Source organism: Macaca mulatta, chromosome 2 (genome assembly GCF_049350105.2).
Source record: "Macaca mulatta isolate MMU2019108-1 chromosome 2, T2T-MMU8v2.0, whole genome shotgun sequence".
Taxonomy (NCBI): Eukaryota; Metazoa; Chordata; class Mammalia; order Primates; family Cercopithecidae; genus Macaca; species Macaca mulatta.
Genome location: NC_133407.1, coordinates 116,477,369 through 116,494,305, shown reverse-complemented (window position 1 = coordinate 116,494,305; position 16,937 = coordinate 116,477,369). Strand labels below are relative to the sequence as shown.

The following is a 16,937-nucleotide window of genomic DNA, read 5'->3' as shown; positions in this document are numbered from 1 at the left end:
TAGGAGCGTGAATCTTACTGTGAACTGTCTCATGAGGGATCTAGGTTGCATGCTCCTTGTGAGAATCTAATGCCTGATAATCTGAGGTAGAACAGTTTCATCCTGAAACGACCCCCCATCCCCTGGTCCATGGAAAAATTGTCTTCCATGAAGCCAGTCCCTGGTGCCAAAAAGGTTGGGGACCACTGATCTAAGGTAAGGGTCCAACTTCATTCATGTGGATATTCAGCTTTCCCAACACTTACTGACCCAGGGAGCCTTGAAAATATTATTTTTGCTCTTTGTGTAAAGACCGCTACCAAGAAAATGTGTCTCAGTCTAGATATTCAGACATAAGCATTAATTTATAGTACTGTATGTGTGTATATATACACACACACACTCTCACACAGAACCAAGTTTTAAATATGCTAATGTAACCTTAATACACATATAAATTTTCCTTTGTCTTTTTATTTTTCTTGGCATTTATATATTTTTTTTCTTCCTACAGTACATAAACAGAGGAAAATTGCAGTGGTTCAGCCAGAAAAACAGTAAGTAATGTAATAATGTGTCTGAACAGTTCACAAGTTAGAATATCTAGAAAAATAACTATTTCAGAGGGTATATTTCCTCATTTTCTCAGATGGAAGCATAATTTTTTAATTCAACATTTGATCATTTGTATACTTTGGGAGTATATGTATTTTCTAAAATGGCATTATATACAAAAGGGTACAATGCATTCCCAAGGTGGTGTCTAAATTGAGTTTTCTTTGGCTTTTAGAACCTTAAGGTAATTGAATAAAAGAAAGAAAATAAGAGTCCCCATGCTGGTATTCATTAAGGAAGAGCAAAAATTGTAAATTAGGATATGATTTGTCACAGTGGACAAAAATAAAGCTTGGGGTAGAAGACAACTCTAAAAGAAAAGACACATTCAAAGGAGTGACTTTGTGCCCATCAAGAAATTCTTCATTTGTAACATACCTGCACACATAGCTTTTGAGAAACAGTTAATTAGTAATGCCTTCAAACCTTAAAAGTACAAAGGTTTCTGTGTGTATATGTGTGTTTTAAAACATTGGGTGTTGAATTCTCTATTAATCTTCTGGGGCTGCCATACAAAATACCACAGGCTGGGCGGCTTTAAGCCAGCGGTCCCCGACGTTTTTGGGACCGGTTTTGTGAAAGACAGTTTTTCCACAGACTGAGGTGGGGAATGGTTTCTGGATGAAACTTTTCCACCTCAGATCATCAGGCATTAGATTCTCCTAAGGAGCGTGCAGCCTAGATCCCTCACACGCACAGTTCACAATGGGGTTCCCACTCCTGTGAGAATCTAATGCTGCTGCCGACGTGGCAGGAAGCTGAGCTCAGGCTGTAATGCTCCCTTGCCTGCTGTGCGGCCCCATTCCTGACAGGCCATGGATGGGTACTGGTCTGTGACCCTGGGGTTGGGGACCCCTGCTTTAAACCACAGAAACTTATTTTCTTACATTCTGAAGGTTGAGAAATCCAAGATCAAAGTGCTGGTGGATTTGGTTCCTGGTGAGGGCACTCTCCCTGGCTAACAGATGGCTGTCTTCTGGCTGTGTTCTTGCATGGTGGAAAAATCTTTCTCTCCCCGGCACCCCCGGACCCCTCTCTTCTTATAAGGCTATCAGTGCTATTGGATTACGGCCTACCCTATGACCTCATTTAATCTTAATTACCTCCCCAAGGCCCTATCTTCAAATACAGTTACACTGAGCACTAGGGCTTCAACATATGAATTTGAGTAGGGGGAAACAATTCTGTATATAGCAAATTCTATAACTACCTAAACCTTTGTAACTTTGTGGGTAATAAAACTAACAACAGAAGTGGAGAGAAGGGCCATAGACATTTACCCCAAGTAGAGAAGTGAGATGATAATGAAAAAAAGACTGGCTTTGGATTTTTCCTTGACTTAGTTGCCAAAACTGATCCAAAGCTTTAGTTAGGATGCATTCTAAAAGATAAATTAGACTTTTTTCAGTGATTGCTATATACAGAATAAGCCTCTGGGTTTTTAAAAATAACATAATTTGTCTTTAATTTGAAAACCAATGGATGAAGAAAACAGACCCTATATAAAGTTTCTGTTCTTTGACTATTGAAAAATGAGTAGTTTATTTGTGGTTTAAGCATCTCACAAGAAATTTTGTAATTTTTTTTGCCCAATAAATGAAGAGAAAATTTGAATATGTAGTATCACAATGCTGTATACAGACATCCATTGGCTCATTATGCCCTGTATATAGTTTTAAAAACAATTGTTCTTTTTTTGTTTTGTTTTGTTTTGTTTTGTTTTGTTTTGTTGGTTTTTTTTTGGAGACGGAGTCTCCTCTCTCGCCCAGGCGGGAGTGCAGTGGCGCGATCTCGGTTCACTGCAAGCTCCGCCTCCCAGGTTCACATTGTTCTCCTGCCTTAGCCTCCCAAGTAACTGGAACTACAGGTGCCCGCCACCACGCCCAGCTAATTTTTTGTATTTTTAGTAGAGATGGGTTTTCACCATGTTAGGATGGTCTCTATCTCCTGACCTTGAGATCTGCCCGCCTCGGCCTCCCAAAGTGCTGGGATTACAGGCGTGAGCCACAGCGCCCAGCTTTGTTCTTTAAAAAAAAAAAAAAATCATCAAGGGAGTACCTTCTGTTACAGATTTTGCAACATGCCACGTTTGCTTTCTTCTTAGATTTGAAGGAAACTAAGCCTCACACTTTACTGATCTTAAGGATTATCTCACTATTTTACTGTGTTTTCTCGACCCAGAGTACCATCCTCGAGGACTGTCCATGAGGGCCTGAGGAATCAGGAGCTGAACTCCACAGAGTCAGGTATAAGCATATGTCATCTTATGGAAAGGAAGACTTAGTTTCTTTTAATGGACTATATCTGAAAATAACTTAAAACAGTACATTTGATGTATAGGATATGACTTCATAGAGGGGTCTCTTAATTGTGACTAGAGTTGTAACGGTCTAGGATGTGTTTAGTTTAATAATCATCTCTAGGCTGATAGTTCTGTCTATTTCTTTTTTTTTTTTTTTTTTTTTTTTTTTGTTGAGACGGAGTCTCGCTCTGTCGCCCAGGCTGGAGTGCAGTGGCCGGATCTCAGCTCACTGCAAGCTCCGCCTCCCGAGTTTACGCCATTCTCCTGCCTCAGCCTCTGGAGTAGCTGGGACTACAGGCGCCCGCCACCTCGCCCGGCTAGTTTTTTTGTATTTTTTTAGTAGAGACGGGGTTTCACTGTGTTAGCCAGGATGGTCTCGATCTCCTGACCTCGTGATCCGCCCATCTCGGCCTCCCAAAGTGCTGGGATTACAGGCTTGAGCCACCGCACCCGGCCGTTCCGTCCATTTCTAATAGCCATAGCTATTCTTTACTGATCACCCCTTGTGTGCCAAGGGCTCAGATGGTCGATGTTACCATCTTTGACTTTAGCTAAAGAATCTGAAGTTTTCCAGGCAGTGTTGTTTCTTTTTTTTTTTTTTTTTTTTGAGACGGAGTCTGGCTCTTTCGCCCGAGCTGGAGTGCAGTGGCCAGATCTCAGCTCACTGCAAGCTCCGCCTCCCGGGTTCATGCCATTCTCCTGCCTCAGCCTCCCCAGTAGCTGGGACTACAGGCGCCGCCACCTCGCCCGGCTAGTTTTTTGTATTTTTAGTAGAGACAGGGTTTCACCGTGTTAGCCAGGATGGTCTCGATCTCCTGACCTCGTGATCCGCCCGTCTGGGCCTCCCAAAGTGCTGGGATTACAGGCTTGAGCCACCGCGCCCGGCCCAGTGTTGTTTCTTAAGCTAGATGGTTGAGAGGTAGAGGTTTATTCTTTTTAAAACCCTTTTTTATGATATGCATACTTTGTATATACATTTCACAATTTATGTGAAAAAAAAATAAAGCATTGGAAAAAGAAATTGTCCCAGAGGCAATGCCTGATAAATGAGACAAAGATCCTTGCTGGAGGTTCAAGCCTTTTGTCCAGGGTTCTCTCTTGAACTAGTCTACGTGCTTGTTGTATAATGTTTAGCATCCTGGCTGTGTATATTCTAGCACAGATTGGGCATTCAGATGATATTTAGTAAATGCCTAGAAGATAAATCAAATCTCAGAGAGATCACACGGCTTACGAGTAGAAAGGACAGAAATGAAACTGAAGTCCTTCACAAATTTGAAACCCATACTTCCGTCTCTTCTACCCACTGCCTTTTCATTACATCATTTGTACATAGAGGGTTAGGACTGTGTAACTCCTTGCTTTTGATGCATTCCTGGCCATTCAAATGCCTACTGAAACCACAGAATTTAAGACATTAATATCTTCTGCACAACCTCAGCCAAGGCCTTTTGGTTTGGGTTTTGTCATAGGTCAGGTTCCCTGGGAAACAGAGTCTGAGACTCTGGCATATGCATTCAGGAGTTTCATTGGGGAGTATTTTTGGGAACAGCTCCTTGGAAGGAGTAAAGGAAGTAGGATTGGGCAGAGAGATAAGTTGAACCATGATGCAGTTGCAACAGAAGTTTCTTCTATTTCCACTGGGAGCCCTGAAGCTGATCTAACCACTCAGAGCTGATCCTAATTCAGGTGTGGTGGCCACACTTTACTGACCAGTTATTGGAAGTAAGCCACTGCTTCCTCCTCATGTCACAAGGGGCAAGGTGGCCCTCTCCTGCTGAGAGCAGTACCCAGCTCAGGGTGATTCCAGAATAGACTTGAGGCTGAAAGCTATAAGCTGCCAACATACCCAGCAGCGGGGGCATGAGTGCCTTAATCCTGAAGAGAGGCATTTGGGTTACAGGGTTCACCTGGAAATGTGAGCACCAGCATACTGGTCACTATGATATACCATCCTTTTTTTTTCTTTTTTTTTGAGACAGGTTCTCACTGTGTCACCCAGGCTGGAGTGCAGTGGTGTTGTATCAGCTCGCTGCAACCTCTACCTCCTGTGCTCAAGCTGTCCTCCTACGTCAGCCTCCTGAGTAGCTGGGACTATAGGCATATGCCACCACATGTGGCTGATTTGTTTTTTGTTTTTTGTTTTTTGTTTTTTTGGTAGAGATGGGGCTTCACTATGTTACCCAGGCTGGTCTCGAACTCCTGGACTCAAGTGACATGCTCCCGTCTTGGCCTCCCAAATTCCTGGGATTACAGGCATGAGCCACCACACCTGGCCATGAGCATTCTTAATTAAAGAGAAAACATTATGAACTGCAGGATCCTTTCAACAATGAGCAGTGTGCACATATCTTTCCTTAACATTGGATTAACAGGCATATCTATTAGAAGAGCTTCTCTGTGCTTTATAGCAGTGTTTTAGTATCTTTGAATTTTTTACAGCCTACCACTATGAGGGGATTTTTTAAATTGAAGGACAGTATTGATACAGACAAGTAGTTGAAGAAAAGGGTCTCTAGACCCAGTTATACCCCACAGTTCAAAAAAAACTTAGAGATGTGGTCACAGCATACTTTTAGCCCTCTGAGAAATCTCAGAGGTGGGAAAGCTCTCACAACATCAAAGGCTGCCAACATTAGTTTGGTGGTTTTTTAGGAGACAAGCTGTAATTCTAAATAATATTCGACAGTTTCTATAAATATTCCAGAATAGATTATTGAAAGTTGGTTTTTGAAGACCTGGAAAAGAAATCATTGATCGTCCAGAATCCTCATGTGTTCTTGGAATACACTCTCCACTTTATTGATAGAAGATAGGGTTCTTCTATCAATTTTGCAGTAACCTAGGAACTAATCAGCATGTTAATTCAGGACCCTGTTTGATTTCAGCAGAGTGATAAGCTCTGTAAGTTACTTAAGAGCATTCTCAGACAACATGTTAAGCTTCAAAGTAAGTAATTCCAAAGTTTATATTAATATAATAGTACATGTGCTTGGTTTTTCCTCCCTGGCAATTCAAGCTTTGGAAACATGGGGTAGAGAATGACTGTTTTGAATATTTGTTTCTCTTCATTTCCCAGTTACGATTAATGGAAAATATTGCTGTCCAAAGATATACTTCAACCACCGTTGCTTCTCAGGGCCATATCTTAACAAAGGAAGAATTGCTGAGCTGCCTCAATGTGTAGGACCTGGGAACTGTGTTCTGGTCCTTAGAGAGGTAAGGTTCTGGCCTAGAGCAAAATAACTTGGAAATTTCACAGCATTCTCCTATGGTCATTTCTACAGGGAGCCACATGCCATAGATGTGACAGTTCTAGGTTTTATCAAAAGTTACTAACTTTTCTCATGTTTTGGATAGTGAAGAGGGTATGTAATTGTTTCTCCTTCCTAGGAAACATTCACGTAAACAATTCTTCACAAAGCAGGTTCACCTCTGTCAGGGTAGAAAGGTCTTCTGTCAGAGACCAGAAGAGAACTATACAAAAGTGAACTGTGAGATTACTCTATGACTGAGAGGCCGTGGCTATGTGGCATTAACCTAGTGGCTATGATAAAGCTACACATCTGCTGGGCTTTTTGTTCTTCCCAACCAGTGTGATATGCTGCAAGTAACAGATAAGAGACCTTTCAGCCCTCAGGGTGGCAAGTCATGATCTGGGGAAGCCAGAGCTTCTGGACCAGACTCCTCTAGCCACAAGAAGCCTCAGCTGTCTACATAGTGGTCCAAACAAATATAATTTTCTGTGTGTACCGTGGCTGGGAAAGCATTTGGAAGCATGTTCTGGAGCAATTTGAAAATCATGGTACCTGTTTTTTCCTAACCATAACATTTAAAAAATGTTGAAGAGGTTTTGGTACTCTCTTATTTGCATCTTTGGGTGGCTGTAATATCTCTGATACTATTATTATCTTAACATTTATTAATTCATATGACTAGAATTAACCTCCTAAATGACCTTAACATTTTAAGGGAGCGATGACAAGATTCTAATGGTCTACTTTTCTCCTTCCCAATTTGTGTTTCTGCTTTAAAACTGAGCTCAGGTCCTCACTTTACTTATCAATGCAGCCTACAAACCCAGCCGTGTCCTTCGGGAGCTCCAGCTGGACAAAGACTCTGTGTGGCACGGATGTGGGGAAGTCCTAAAAGCCAAGTGAGTAGACTGCTTGTTTTTACTATTTACTGTTACTTGTCTTTAAAAAGTCACAGAATCGGCAGAGCACGGTGGCTTACGCCTGTAATCCCAGCACTTTGCGAGGCCGAGGCAGGCGGATCACAAGGTCAGGAGTTCAAGACCAGCCTGGTCAACATGGTGAAACCCCGTCTCTACTAAAAATACAAAAAGTAGCCAGGCACAGTGCACGCGCCTGTAATCCCAGCTACTTGGGAGGCTGAGGCAGGAGGATTGCTTGAACCCAGGAAGTGGAGGCTGCAGTGAGCCAAGATCGTGCCACTACACTCTAGCCTGGGTGACAGAGTGAGATTCTGTCTCAAAAAAAAAGAAAATTTCACAGAATTAGTTCTGTGGATAATATCAGAGGCCTTATGTTTCCTCTGGCAGGGCTTTTTCAGCTATTTGTGGTGAAGGACCAGGCTTGTTTGTCTTTTTTAGATTTCCATTCTTTCATGGATGAAAGAAAGACTCTACTCAAAGTACAAAAATTAGCCAGGTCTGGTGGTAGGTGCCTGTAATCCCAGCTACTTTGGAGGCTGAGGCAGGAGAATCGCTTGAACCTGAGAGGTGGAGGTTGCAGTGAGCCGAGATCATGCCACCGCACTTCATCCAGCCTGGGCAACAGAGCTAGACTATATCTCAAAAACAAAAAGGAAATAAGAAATTTAATACACAAAAATGCAAGAACAATTTTTGTTATTAGATGTAAGAGACATAAAATTACTTTTCCAAATTAGTGTGAAAGGTTATAAACATGTACTCTTGCTTTCTGATCTTGTCATGGACAGATGGCAATTGGCAAGTGATACTAGTCCTTGGACAACAGTCTGAGGATCACTGCCAAGGGTAAAGAAAGACTTAGTGAAAAGTCACTTTTCTTTTTAGAGCAGTTAGTGAAATTACTATTTGAAAACCTTAACTTAGGAACAGAAAGCAGGAGCTTAATTTTGCTAATTTAAATAACTCAGCTTTTAGTTGTCATAGCTTACCAGATTTAATTTGATTTAAGTTCAATATGCAGAACTTCCTTGTTGTTTTCAGGGCCCTCGAACTATAAAGGACATAGAATATTCCAAAAAGCAAAAATATTTTTTAGGTGTATTAATATGTTTGATTTTTCTCTGGGTAATCATTAGCCCAATACATTTGGCATCTGATGTCTTCCAATGGCAGATATAAAGGAAAGAGTTATCGAGCTACTGTTGAGATAGTGAAAACAGCAGATCGGGTGACTGAATTCTGCCGGCAAACCTGTATCAAACTGGAATGCTGTCCTAACCTCTTCGGTCCACGGATGGTTCTGGATAAGTGTTCTGAGAACTGTTCTGTACTTACAAAGACCAAATACAGTGAGTCATGTTTTTCCAATGTGTTAACCGTAGCAGCTGACCATACTTATATCTTGGAAGGTTTTTTACTTTACAGACATTCATATATAGCAGAGGCACACGAACTTCTTCCGTAAAGGGCCAGATGATAACTATTTCATGCTGTGGGTCATATGGCTTTCTGTCACTTATTCTTTTTTGATGTGTTGTGTTTTCATTTTTTAAGAACGCTTTTGGCCAGGCATGGTGGCTCATGCCTGTAATCCTAGCACTTTGGGAGGCCAAGGTGGGCAGATCACTTGAGGTCAGGAGTTTGAGACCACTCCACTCTGCCTGAGTGACAAAACAAGACTCTATCTCAAAAAAAAAAAAAAAAAAAAAAAAAAGAACCCTTTTAAAAATGTAAGGGTAATTTTTTTCTTGGTCATGGGCCAGATTTGGCCCATGGGCTTTAGTGTGCCAACTTTTATATATAGCATGTATATAAATTAGTTACTGTATCTAATAGGATATGTAATTCATTCATACAATCTGCAAGTATATATTTTGTACTCATTGTGTGCTTATGCTATTCTAGCATTGGGGTACAACAATAAAGAAACAAATTCCTATCCTCAGTGAGTTTACCTTTAATGTGGGAGACAGATAACGAACAAGGGAAGAAATTTAGAGAGAGAAATACTGTGGGGAACAGTGAAGCAAGGTGGGCAAGCAAAGTAGGAGAGTGAGGAAGGCTGGGAGGTGGGGTGCTGTTTATGCAAGGAGTCAGGGAAGTCTTTCTGACAGGTAACACCTTGAAGGAAATGGGAGCCGGCTGTGCAGAGAGCTAGGTGGGAGTGTCCTGGGGAGGGGGCATCAAGGGCACAGGCTTGAGGCAGGAGCTTGCTTAGTGTCTCCGAAGAGCAGCAATGAAGCCACAGTAGTTAGGGAGGTGGAAATAGAAGAGGAGGTAGTTGCAACCTCACCTTGAACTTTCATAGCACCTGTTCCCTGCCCTTGGTTATCTTCTCCTTTGAGAAACTGGGGCAGGGGTCACATAGGATGAAATTTACAATATGGAGCCTTGTCAAGGCATTGCCACCCAAAGACAAAATTCTGATCCTACCTTTCCTTAAATCCTGCAAGCCCTATGTCACTTGGGAGAATCAATACAGAGGAGGGTTTTAACCTTGTTAAAATTGAAAGATTTCTTTTAGGGATCTGTGCCTCTTAAACTATAGTGCATGCAGATCACTGAAGGATCTTGTTAAAATGGAGCTTCTGATGTATCAGGTCTGTGAGTATCTGGGTCCTGAGTATCTTATCTGCATTTCCAACAAGCTCCCAGATGCCACTGATGCTGCTGATCCACGGTCCATACTTAGTATGATGAGCTTTCTAATCAGTATTTAAATTACAAAATCATATAAGTCTAACCTTCTAGTTTCTATTTATATTTATTGGATTGTAAACTCCGTAAGGGTAGGAATTATCTTGTATCAGACTCAGCACTTAGTTTAAGAAACTGCAATTATTAGGAGCTGAGTAAAAAATACTATTCATATAAGTACATGTATAAGTACACTACTCTGAAGGAAGATATGTGAGGGGAAGATATGTGGATTTCATTGTGCCTTTTGTCTGAATTTATCTTTCACAATAATATAGTTGAAATTAGCCTAGAATTTAGAAGGACAGTCACAATTTTTCCCAATTAGTAATTTGAATGATGTCAAATGGATTCATACCCTTTAGAAAATTTTAATTTTTTTCATAAAATTATATTTTGATATTACTTTAATACATAACTCAGCTAGAATATATATGTTTCATTTCTGCAATGTATATTCTAAAATTTATGTGAAAATGCAGAGGATCTAGAATAGCTGAAACAATTTGGAAAAAAAGAATAAAGTTGGAAGACTTAGTCTCTCTCTTTTTTTAACCATAAAGTTATAATTATCAAAAGAGGCATTAAAGGATAGTCAAGCCAGGTGCGGTGGCTCACATCTGTAATCCCAGCACTTTGGGAGGCCGAGGCAGGCAGATCACCTGAGGTTAGGAGTTCAAGACCAGCCTGACCAACACGGTGAAACCCTGTCTCTAGTGAAAATACAAAAATTAGTCGGGCATGTGTTGGTGCACACCTGTAGTCCCAGCTACTCAAGAGGCTGAGGCAGGAGAATGGCATGAACCCAGGTGGTGGAGGTTGCAGTGAGCCAAGATCATGCCACTGCACTCCAGCCTGGGTGACAGACTCTGTCTCAAAAAAAAAAAAAAAAGAATAGTCAAATAGAACAATGGGACAGACCACAGGGTCCAAAATAGAGCCAAACTTAACATAGTTAAATGATTTTCAACAAGAGAGATGAAGAAATTTAAGGGAGAAAGGAAATTCTTTTTTAAAAATAGCACTGGTACAACCAGATATCCAAATAGAAAAGAAACATATAATAAAACACACGACTCAAAAACATTATACCTAGTGAAAGAAGTCACACATGGCTGGGCACGTTGGCTCACGCCTGTGATCCCAGCACTTTGAGAGGCCGAGGCAGGTAGATCATGAGGTCAAGAGATCGAAACCGTCCTGGCCAACATGGTGAAACCCCGTCTCTACTGAAAATACAAAAATTAGCTAGGTGTGGTGGTGTGTGCCTGTAATCCCAGCTACTAGGGAGGCTGAGGCAAATGAATTGCTTGAACTCGGGAGGCAGAGGTTGCAGTGAGTCAAGATGGTGTCACTGCACTCCAGCCTGGCGACAGAGCAAGACTCCACCTCAAAAAAAAAAAAAGTCACACACAAAAAAGTGCTTACTGTGTGGTTCCGTAGAGGCAAAGCTAATCTATAGTGATAGTGTTTAGAACAGTGGTTGCTTCTAGTAAGGGGTACTGACTGGGAAGGGACCATGGGAACTTTCTGGGTTGAAGATGTTCTGTATACTTTGATATGGAGGGACCATTCTTTACTAGTCAAACTGTGTACTTCAGATCTGTTTATTCCACTCTATGGTATTTAAACCTCAATCAAATACAATGTACCTGTTTTTTGCTATGCTAATAAAATCTCTTGTGGTTTTGAGGTGCACAAAAATAATGAAGCTACTTCATTTTGTCATCCACATTTAGCACATTATTATGGAAAGAAGAAAAATAAAAGAATTGGGAGGCCACCTGGTGGGCATAGTAACTTAGCTTGTGCCCTGAAAAAAGCCAGTAAGAGGAGAAAGAGGCGGAAAAATGTTTTTGTTCATAAGAAGAAACGCTCCTCTGCATCTGTTGATAATACCCCAGCGGGCTCTCCCCAGGTATGAGATCTGTGATGTGCCTGTAATGTCTCAAAGCCAAGTGACCACTGCTTTATAGTATGGGCACAGAATACCTGCAGGTCTTTCTAACTCAGATCTCTAGCCAATAGAAGATGGTTTTGTGGCCCAGGAACTGGTTTGTCCTGAATTTCTTTTCTTTCTCTATTATTATTTTTTAAAATCGTATGAAACCTGGGATTGATGTCCTGAATTTCAATGAGACTTCTCTCTTCTTCCTGCAGGGAAGTGGGGGTGAAGATGAGGATGACCCAGATGAAGGGGATGATGATTCCCTAAGTGAAGGCAGTACATCCGAGCAGCAGGATGAGCTACAGGAAGAATCAGAAATGTCAGAAAAAAAGTCATGCTCCTCTTCGCCCACCCAAAGTGAGATATCCACATCGCTGCCTCCAGATAGACAAAGGAGAAAAAGGGAGCTTCGCACCTTTTCGTTTTCTGATGATGAAAATAAACCTCCTTCACCAAAGGTACCATTTAAAAAAGTTTCTTTTTTATTTCTTTCTCTCTAGAATTTTCCTCTGGAATATGATTATTAGTGATATTGGCATTCTACTTCTTTCAATACAGACTTATGTAGAATTTCCAGGGTCTCTTGTAAAGTGACCCCAAATACAGTGATTTACATGTGTTTCAAGGATTAGTTGAGATCACCTACTTATGGGGGAAAGTCTCTCTCAGAGTAGCTGCTTGTTTTAACAACAACGACAACAAAAAGCTCCATTGCTAGCTTATTTGTAGCTTGTCATTTAGTTTTGGGAAAACTGCCTTTTTAATATGTTTCATAATATATATGGTTTTGTGGGAAAAGTTATTTATCCTTTTGATTCTGGGTTAAGCCATTTGGTTTAGTATATTTACTATATACGTATGAACATTTTATAACATATATGTAACAGTAAAGAACAGCAATTAAGTTAGTGTTCAAAAACTAAATTGCTTTTTAAGGATATTCCATGAACAGAAGCAGTAAATGATTCCTCCTGGTAGTTTATTTAGTTAAGCCTTCTCTCACTGGACTTAGCATCCCCTTCTCTTTAGCACCCTATCTTTCTTAAATTGTTTAAATTATCTGTGCTGAAACTTTGAGATAAATTCTTTCCCATTGATACTTGGTATTATAAAAGACAGACATTTCCTGAGTACCTGATGCACGTGGGTATTTGACATCTTTGCTGGGAGAAATCGTGTCCTAAGACCACTTTAAATCATGTCTTGAAAGATTATGAATTTAGGTAGAGATAACTTTTTAGAATTTTTTAGAATAAAATAGCCTTAACACCGTTTGGTTTGATTGTGTTGTGGGGAATGAAGGAAATAAGAATTGAAGTTGCTGAAAGGCTTCACCTGGACAGTAATCCCTTGAAGTGGAGCGTGGCAGACGTTGTGCGGTTCATCAGATCCACTGACTGTGCTCCATTAGCAAGAATATTCCTAGACCAGGTAATCACAGATTCCTATAATTTTTCATAATGCCTCTTTAGCAATAAATTATAGATGTAATAGTCAACAATTTACAAGTTTTAGGAAAAACATTTTGATCCAAAAGAAAAGAATTTTCTTAATTCCATTTTTAGGAGTCAAAGATGATAAAAAAAAAAGTTATTTATCAGACTTGCTTCATAGTTTAAGCAGATTATCATTGCATTCCAATTTTTCCTAAGAATTTGATTCTATCCCTCCAATATCAAGCATACCATGCTTAATTGTCCACATCTTTTCAAAAATAATGATTTACTTGTTTTAAAAAATAGCATCTATCATGTTAGGCTCTAGAGTGGTGATGAGTTTTAAGGCAAGCTTGCTGAAACACAGCCAGTGGCCTTAAACATTGAAATACGTTTTGTTAAGATAGTTAGGGAGGTTCAAGAGCTTATCGGGTTTTTTGAATGTTACAGAGTAAGAAAACATTGAAGTTGATAGTTAATCCTTTGTTTCAGATTTAGAAGAAACCCTTTAAAAAGATGGCACAATTAGTTGCCAGTTACAGGGCTAGTAAGTTTACTAAATTTCTATGGGGCAGAGACTCTGTGGAATGGATTATTATCCTTGGTAAAATTTTATTGTCCTCAGTAAAACTTTATTAATTCTGAAGCTTCATTAGTATGGAAGACTGTGGAGTCACTTAAAAGGAAGTGTGTGATACCTAAGACGAAAAATTAAGGAAAGGAAAGCATAGGGACTCCAGTTTTGACAAAGCTGAAGTGAGGAGAGGCTGTCATGATCAAGCTGCCTTTCATGTGCACATCACAGATAATTTGTCTTTTATGCTTTACCAGGAAATTGATGGGCAGGCCCTATTGCTCCTTACCCTTCCCACTGTTCAAGAATGCATGGACTTAAAATTGGGCCCTGCCATCAAACTTTGCCATCACATAGAGAGGATCAAGTTTGCTTTTTATGAGCAGTTTGCCAACTGAGAAGGACAACCAAAGTGAGCTGGATCTTTGAAGCACAAATGCAGCAAATCCTTCACCCTGCTTTATAAGTGGAGCTGGAATAGTCCTGGGGCTCTGGGGCCTGCAGGTGTCAGCTTGCTCTCTTTGCACTTTCGGGGAAGGACACGGTGAGGAAGCAAAAACTGTGCACAGAAGTGGATCGCCTGCCGGTGGAAATGTGGACATCTCTTGTTCAGCAGATGGCAGTTTTAAAAAAATAAAGGTTGTGAGGAAAAGACTTATATAAGAAGAAAAGCATTTCCAGTGGTGTGGCCTGAAAACAAAGAATAATCTAGGCTGCTGGAAAGCACCCTTTTGGTTGTTTTCATTCTGTTCCCTCCCATTGTAGATTGAACTTTGTTCTCTGCTTTCTTTTTCTTGGAAAGAGAGGACCTAGCTTTAAGTCAGCACTGATTTGGGACTGTTCCTAAAGGCATATCAGTGCTTCATTGTCATTGTGTTTTTAAGCTTTTTAAAATTAAAACAGTTCATTTTGGGGATGATTATGTGGCTCTAGGGTTTTGAATGTATAGTCACACTTTGATCCATTTTAAAATCGATTCTTAGGAGTTTCTTTGTTTACTACCTCTGTTGATAATTGAGCTTACAGCCATGTATGAGGTTTTTTGTATGATGCCATTTTTAAGCTACATGAACACTAAAATTATGACAGAATTTGGAGGGGGGGAAACTGTTTGCTTTCTTAAAAACATTATGTGGGCACTTACACCAGTTCCTTAACTGACCTGATCTAAGAACTCTACTGTTACTATTCTCCATCTTGACCCAGCCTGGGCTGCCTGTGTTAAGTAACATTACCAAGACTGTTAGTATTTCCGTTTAATTGCCCTCTTCCTGTTCATTCTTAGGGGGACTTCAGTGACTTTTATTTTGTGTTTACTTTTCTCTAGAGTTGTTTGTCTACCTCTGTTTCATTTCTATGGTCTTTACTTTGGGTGAAAATCAGTAGGCGTTCCATGGAACCACAGCGAGGCCCATTTGTCCTTCTTTCCAGGTGTCTCCACTGTAGAAGCACAGCACAGAAAACATGTTTTGGAGGGTAATGCAGAGCATGGAGTTTCTGTAGCAGTGTCCTCAGTGGCTGGATAAATATTGAGACGTGGTTAAGGATTCTGGAAACCTCTTTGTCTAGCCACACTTAGACTTTTTTCAGCTAATCCTTTAATTTGAATATAATCTTTAGTCCGAGGATTCCCATTTAAACAACTCAGTATTCTTTTAAGTGTGTCTTTTAGCCCAGCTCAAGTTAACATGAAACTCCAGGTGAATTTTCGCTTATGATTCCATTGCTAGCTATTATATAATAATAGCGTTTGCTGCACTATTCTAGTCATGAAGAGTGAGGAAAAACACATACCTAGGTTGTCTCCCTTAAATGGTTTGCTTTGCTGAATGCTTTTTTATCCTAATCACCTGCAAATTTATAACCCAATCATTCTTTCTCAAGATTTGAAAATGTTTTAATCCTGCAAACTGGGTGAATTCTAAACAGCTCTACAAATATAAGGAAATATTACAGCAAATTTTAACTGATTGTGATTTTTTTCCCCATTCCCCAACACCCCAACCTATTTTTGTGGACATTGGTGAATAATCTGGAGCCTCTCTTCATTGGATAATATATAAACCAGCTTAACTCAAGCCTTGCAACTAAATCATACATGAAGACATTAACTCTTTGCTTAGGTTCCTAGCAAATATACCTGAGAAGAAGCTTCATTTAAGTAAAAATTAATATGTTTGAAACTTTAGAGATCCAGTTTTTTACAATTCTGTGTCTGTGGAAGAGAAGGATATACAGGGAATGCTAGGGAATAATTAGCATTAAACATTAAGCTTTTGGTGGGTAGTGGTGGTGGTACTGATCTTGCTTAATGAAATTTCCTGAGAGTTCAGTCAAGGCACTAAGGCAAAGAGGGCCCCTTGAAGAAGAACAATGGAACAGAATTTCTGGAATTAATGTTTAGTGCCTCGTGTTGTTATCTTATTTAGGAAAGTGAAACATATTTCCTGTAAGAGGGAATTCACCAAGCACAAGAATAATGAATGCTTTATTTTGTCTCTCTTTTGACTTCTCCAGAAAACACAGAATTAATAATCACCTCCCTTCACAGGTGAGGGGATGAAGGTCCGGAAGGGCGAAACATACAGCCCCAAGTAATCTCTGATCTGGGTAGAGTCAGAGCCCAACAGGCTTGTTTATACTATGATTATTCAGGCTCAGCCTTCTCCTAGAGAAAGGCTGACTCTAAATGGTCAAGTAAGTTGGGTTTCCCTTAATGTTTCTTGCATTCTCCTACTAAGATATAGTTTATTAGGCAATTGAATAAAGAATTATATCCCCCAGCCCTGACTACCATATATTATGTAAGTGAGGATAGTTGTTTGGGAATTTAGCACAGGGCACTTTTTTTAACTTAAAATTTGAACTTAATTTACCTCACAAAGCTGCTGGGACTGGACTGGATAACAATGATGTTCTGGTTACTGTGATGCTGAAACAGATTTCAAGACAGATAATAGCTCACCATGTTGGGGTAAAATGTTGGTATGTTGCACATAGGTGCAAGAACTTTGTGTTTTAGAGAGACCAACTTCTTAAATGTGTAACAGTTACATTGTGAGGTGACTGCATTTATCTGGATTTCACCTGCAGCTGGGCCTATAGCCTGCCTGAGGTCAGAAAATTTTTCATGACCCATTTTTTACCCTGAATTGACAAGTTTAGAAAACAGGTTAATGGACTGTTTCATCCTCCTGGACCTTGAAAAG

The 16,937-nt window shown here is 40.1% G+C and overlaps 1 protein-coding gene across 15 annotated transcripts in view; it reads left to right on the top strand.

Moving 5' to 3' along the window:
• SFMBT1 (Scm like with four mbt domains 1) overlaps nt 1-15,688 on the top strand; it is a 150,833-nt gene extending 135,145 nt beyond the window's left edge. For all 15 annotated transcript variants that reach the window (XM_015130702.3, XM_077993138.1, XM_077993131.1 and 12 more), the window contains 9 exons: nt 494-536; nt 2,776-2,840; nt 5,976-6,115; nt 6,943-7,052; nt 8,247-8,422; nt 11,510-11,688; nt 11,931-12,176; nt 13,021-13,149; nt 13,986-15,688. In XM_015130702.3, coding sequence (XP_014986188.2) covers nt 494-536; nt 2,776-2,840; nt 5,976-6,115; nt 6,943-7,052; nt 8,247-8,422; nt 11,510-11,688; nt 11,931-12,176; nt 13,021-13,149; nt 13,986-14,126 — 1,229 coding nt within the window. In that variant the 3' untranslated portion in view covers nt 14,127-15,688. The remainder of the gene's footprint in view (nt 1-493; nt 537-2,775; nt 2,841-5,975; nt 6,116-6,942; nt 7,053-8,246; nt 8,423-11,509; nt 11,689-11,930; nt 12,177-13,020; nt 13,150-13,985) is intronic.
• The last annotated feature ends 1,249 nt before the right edge of the window (nt 15,689-16,937 follow it).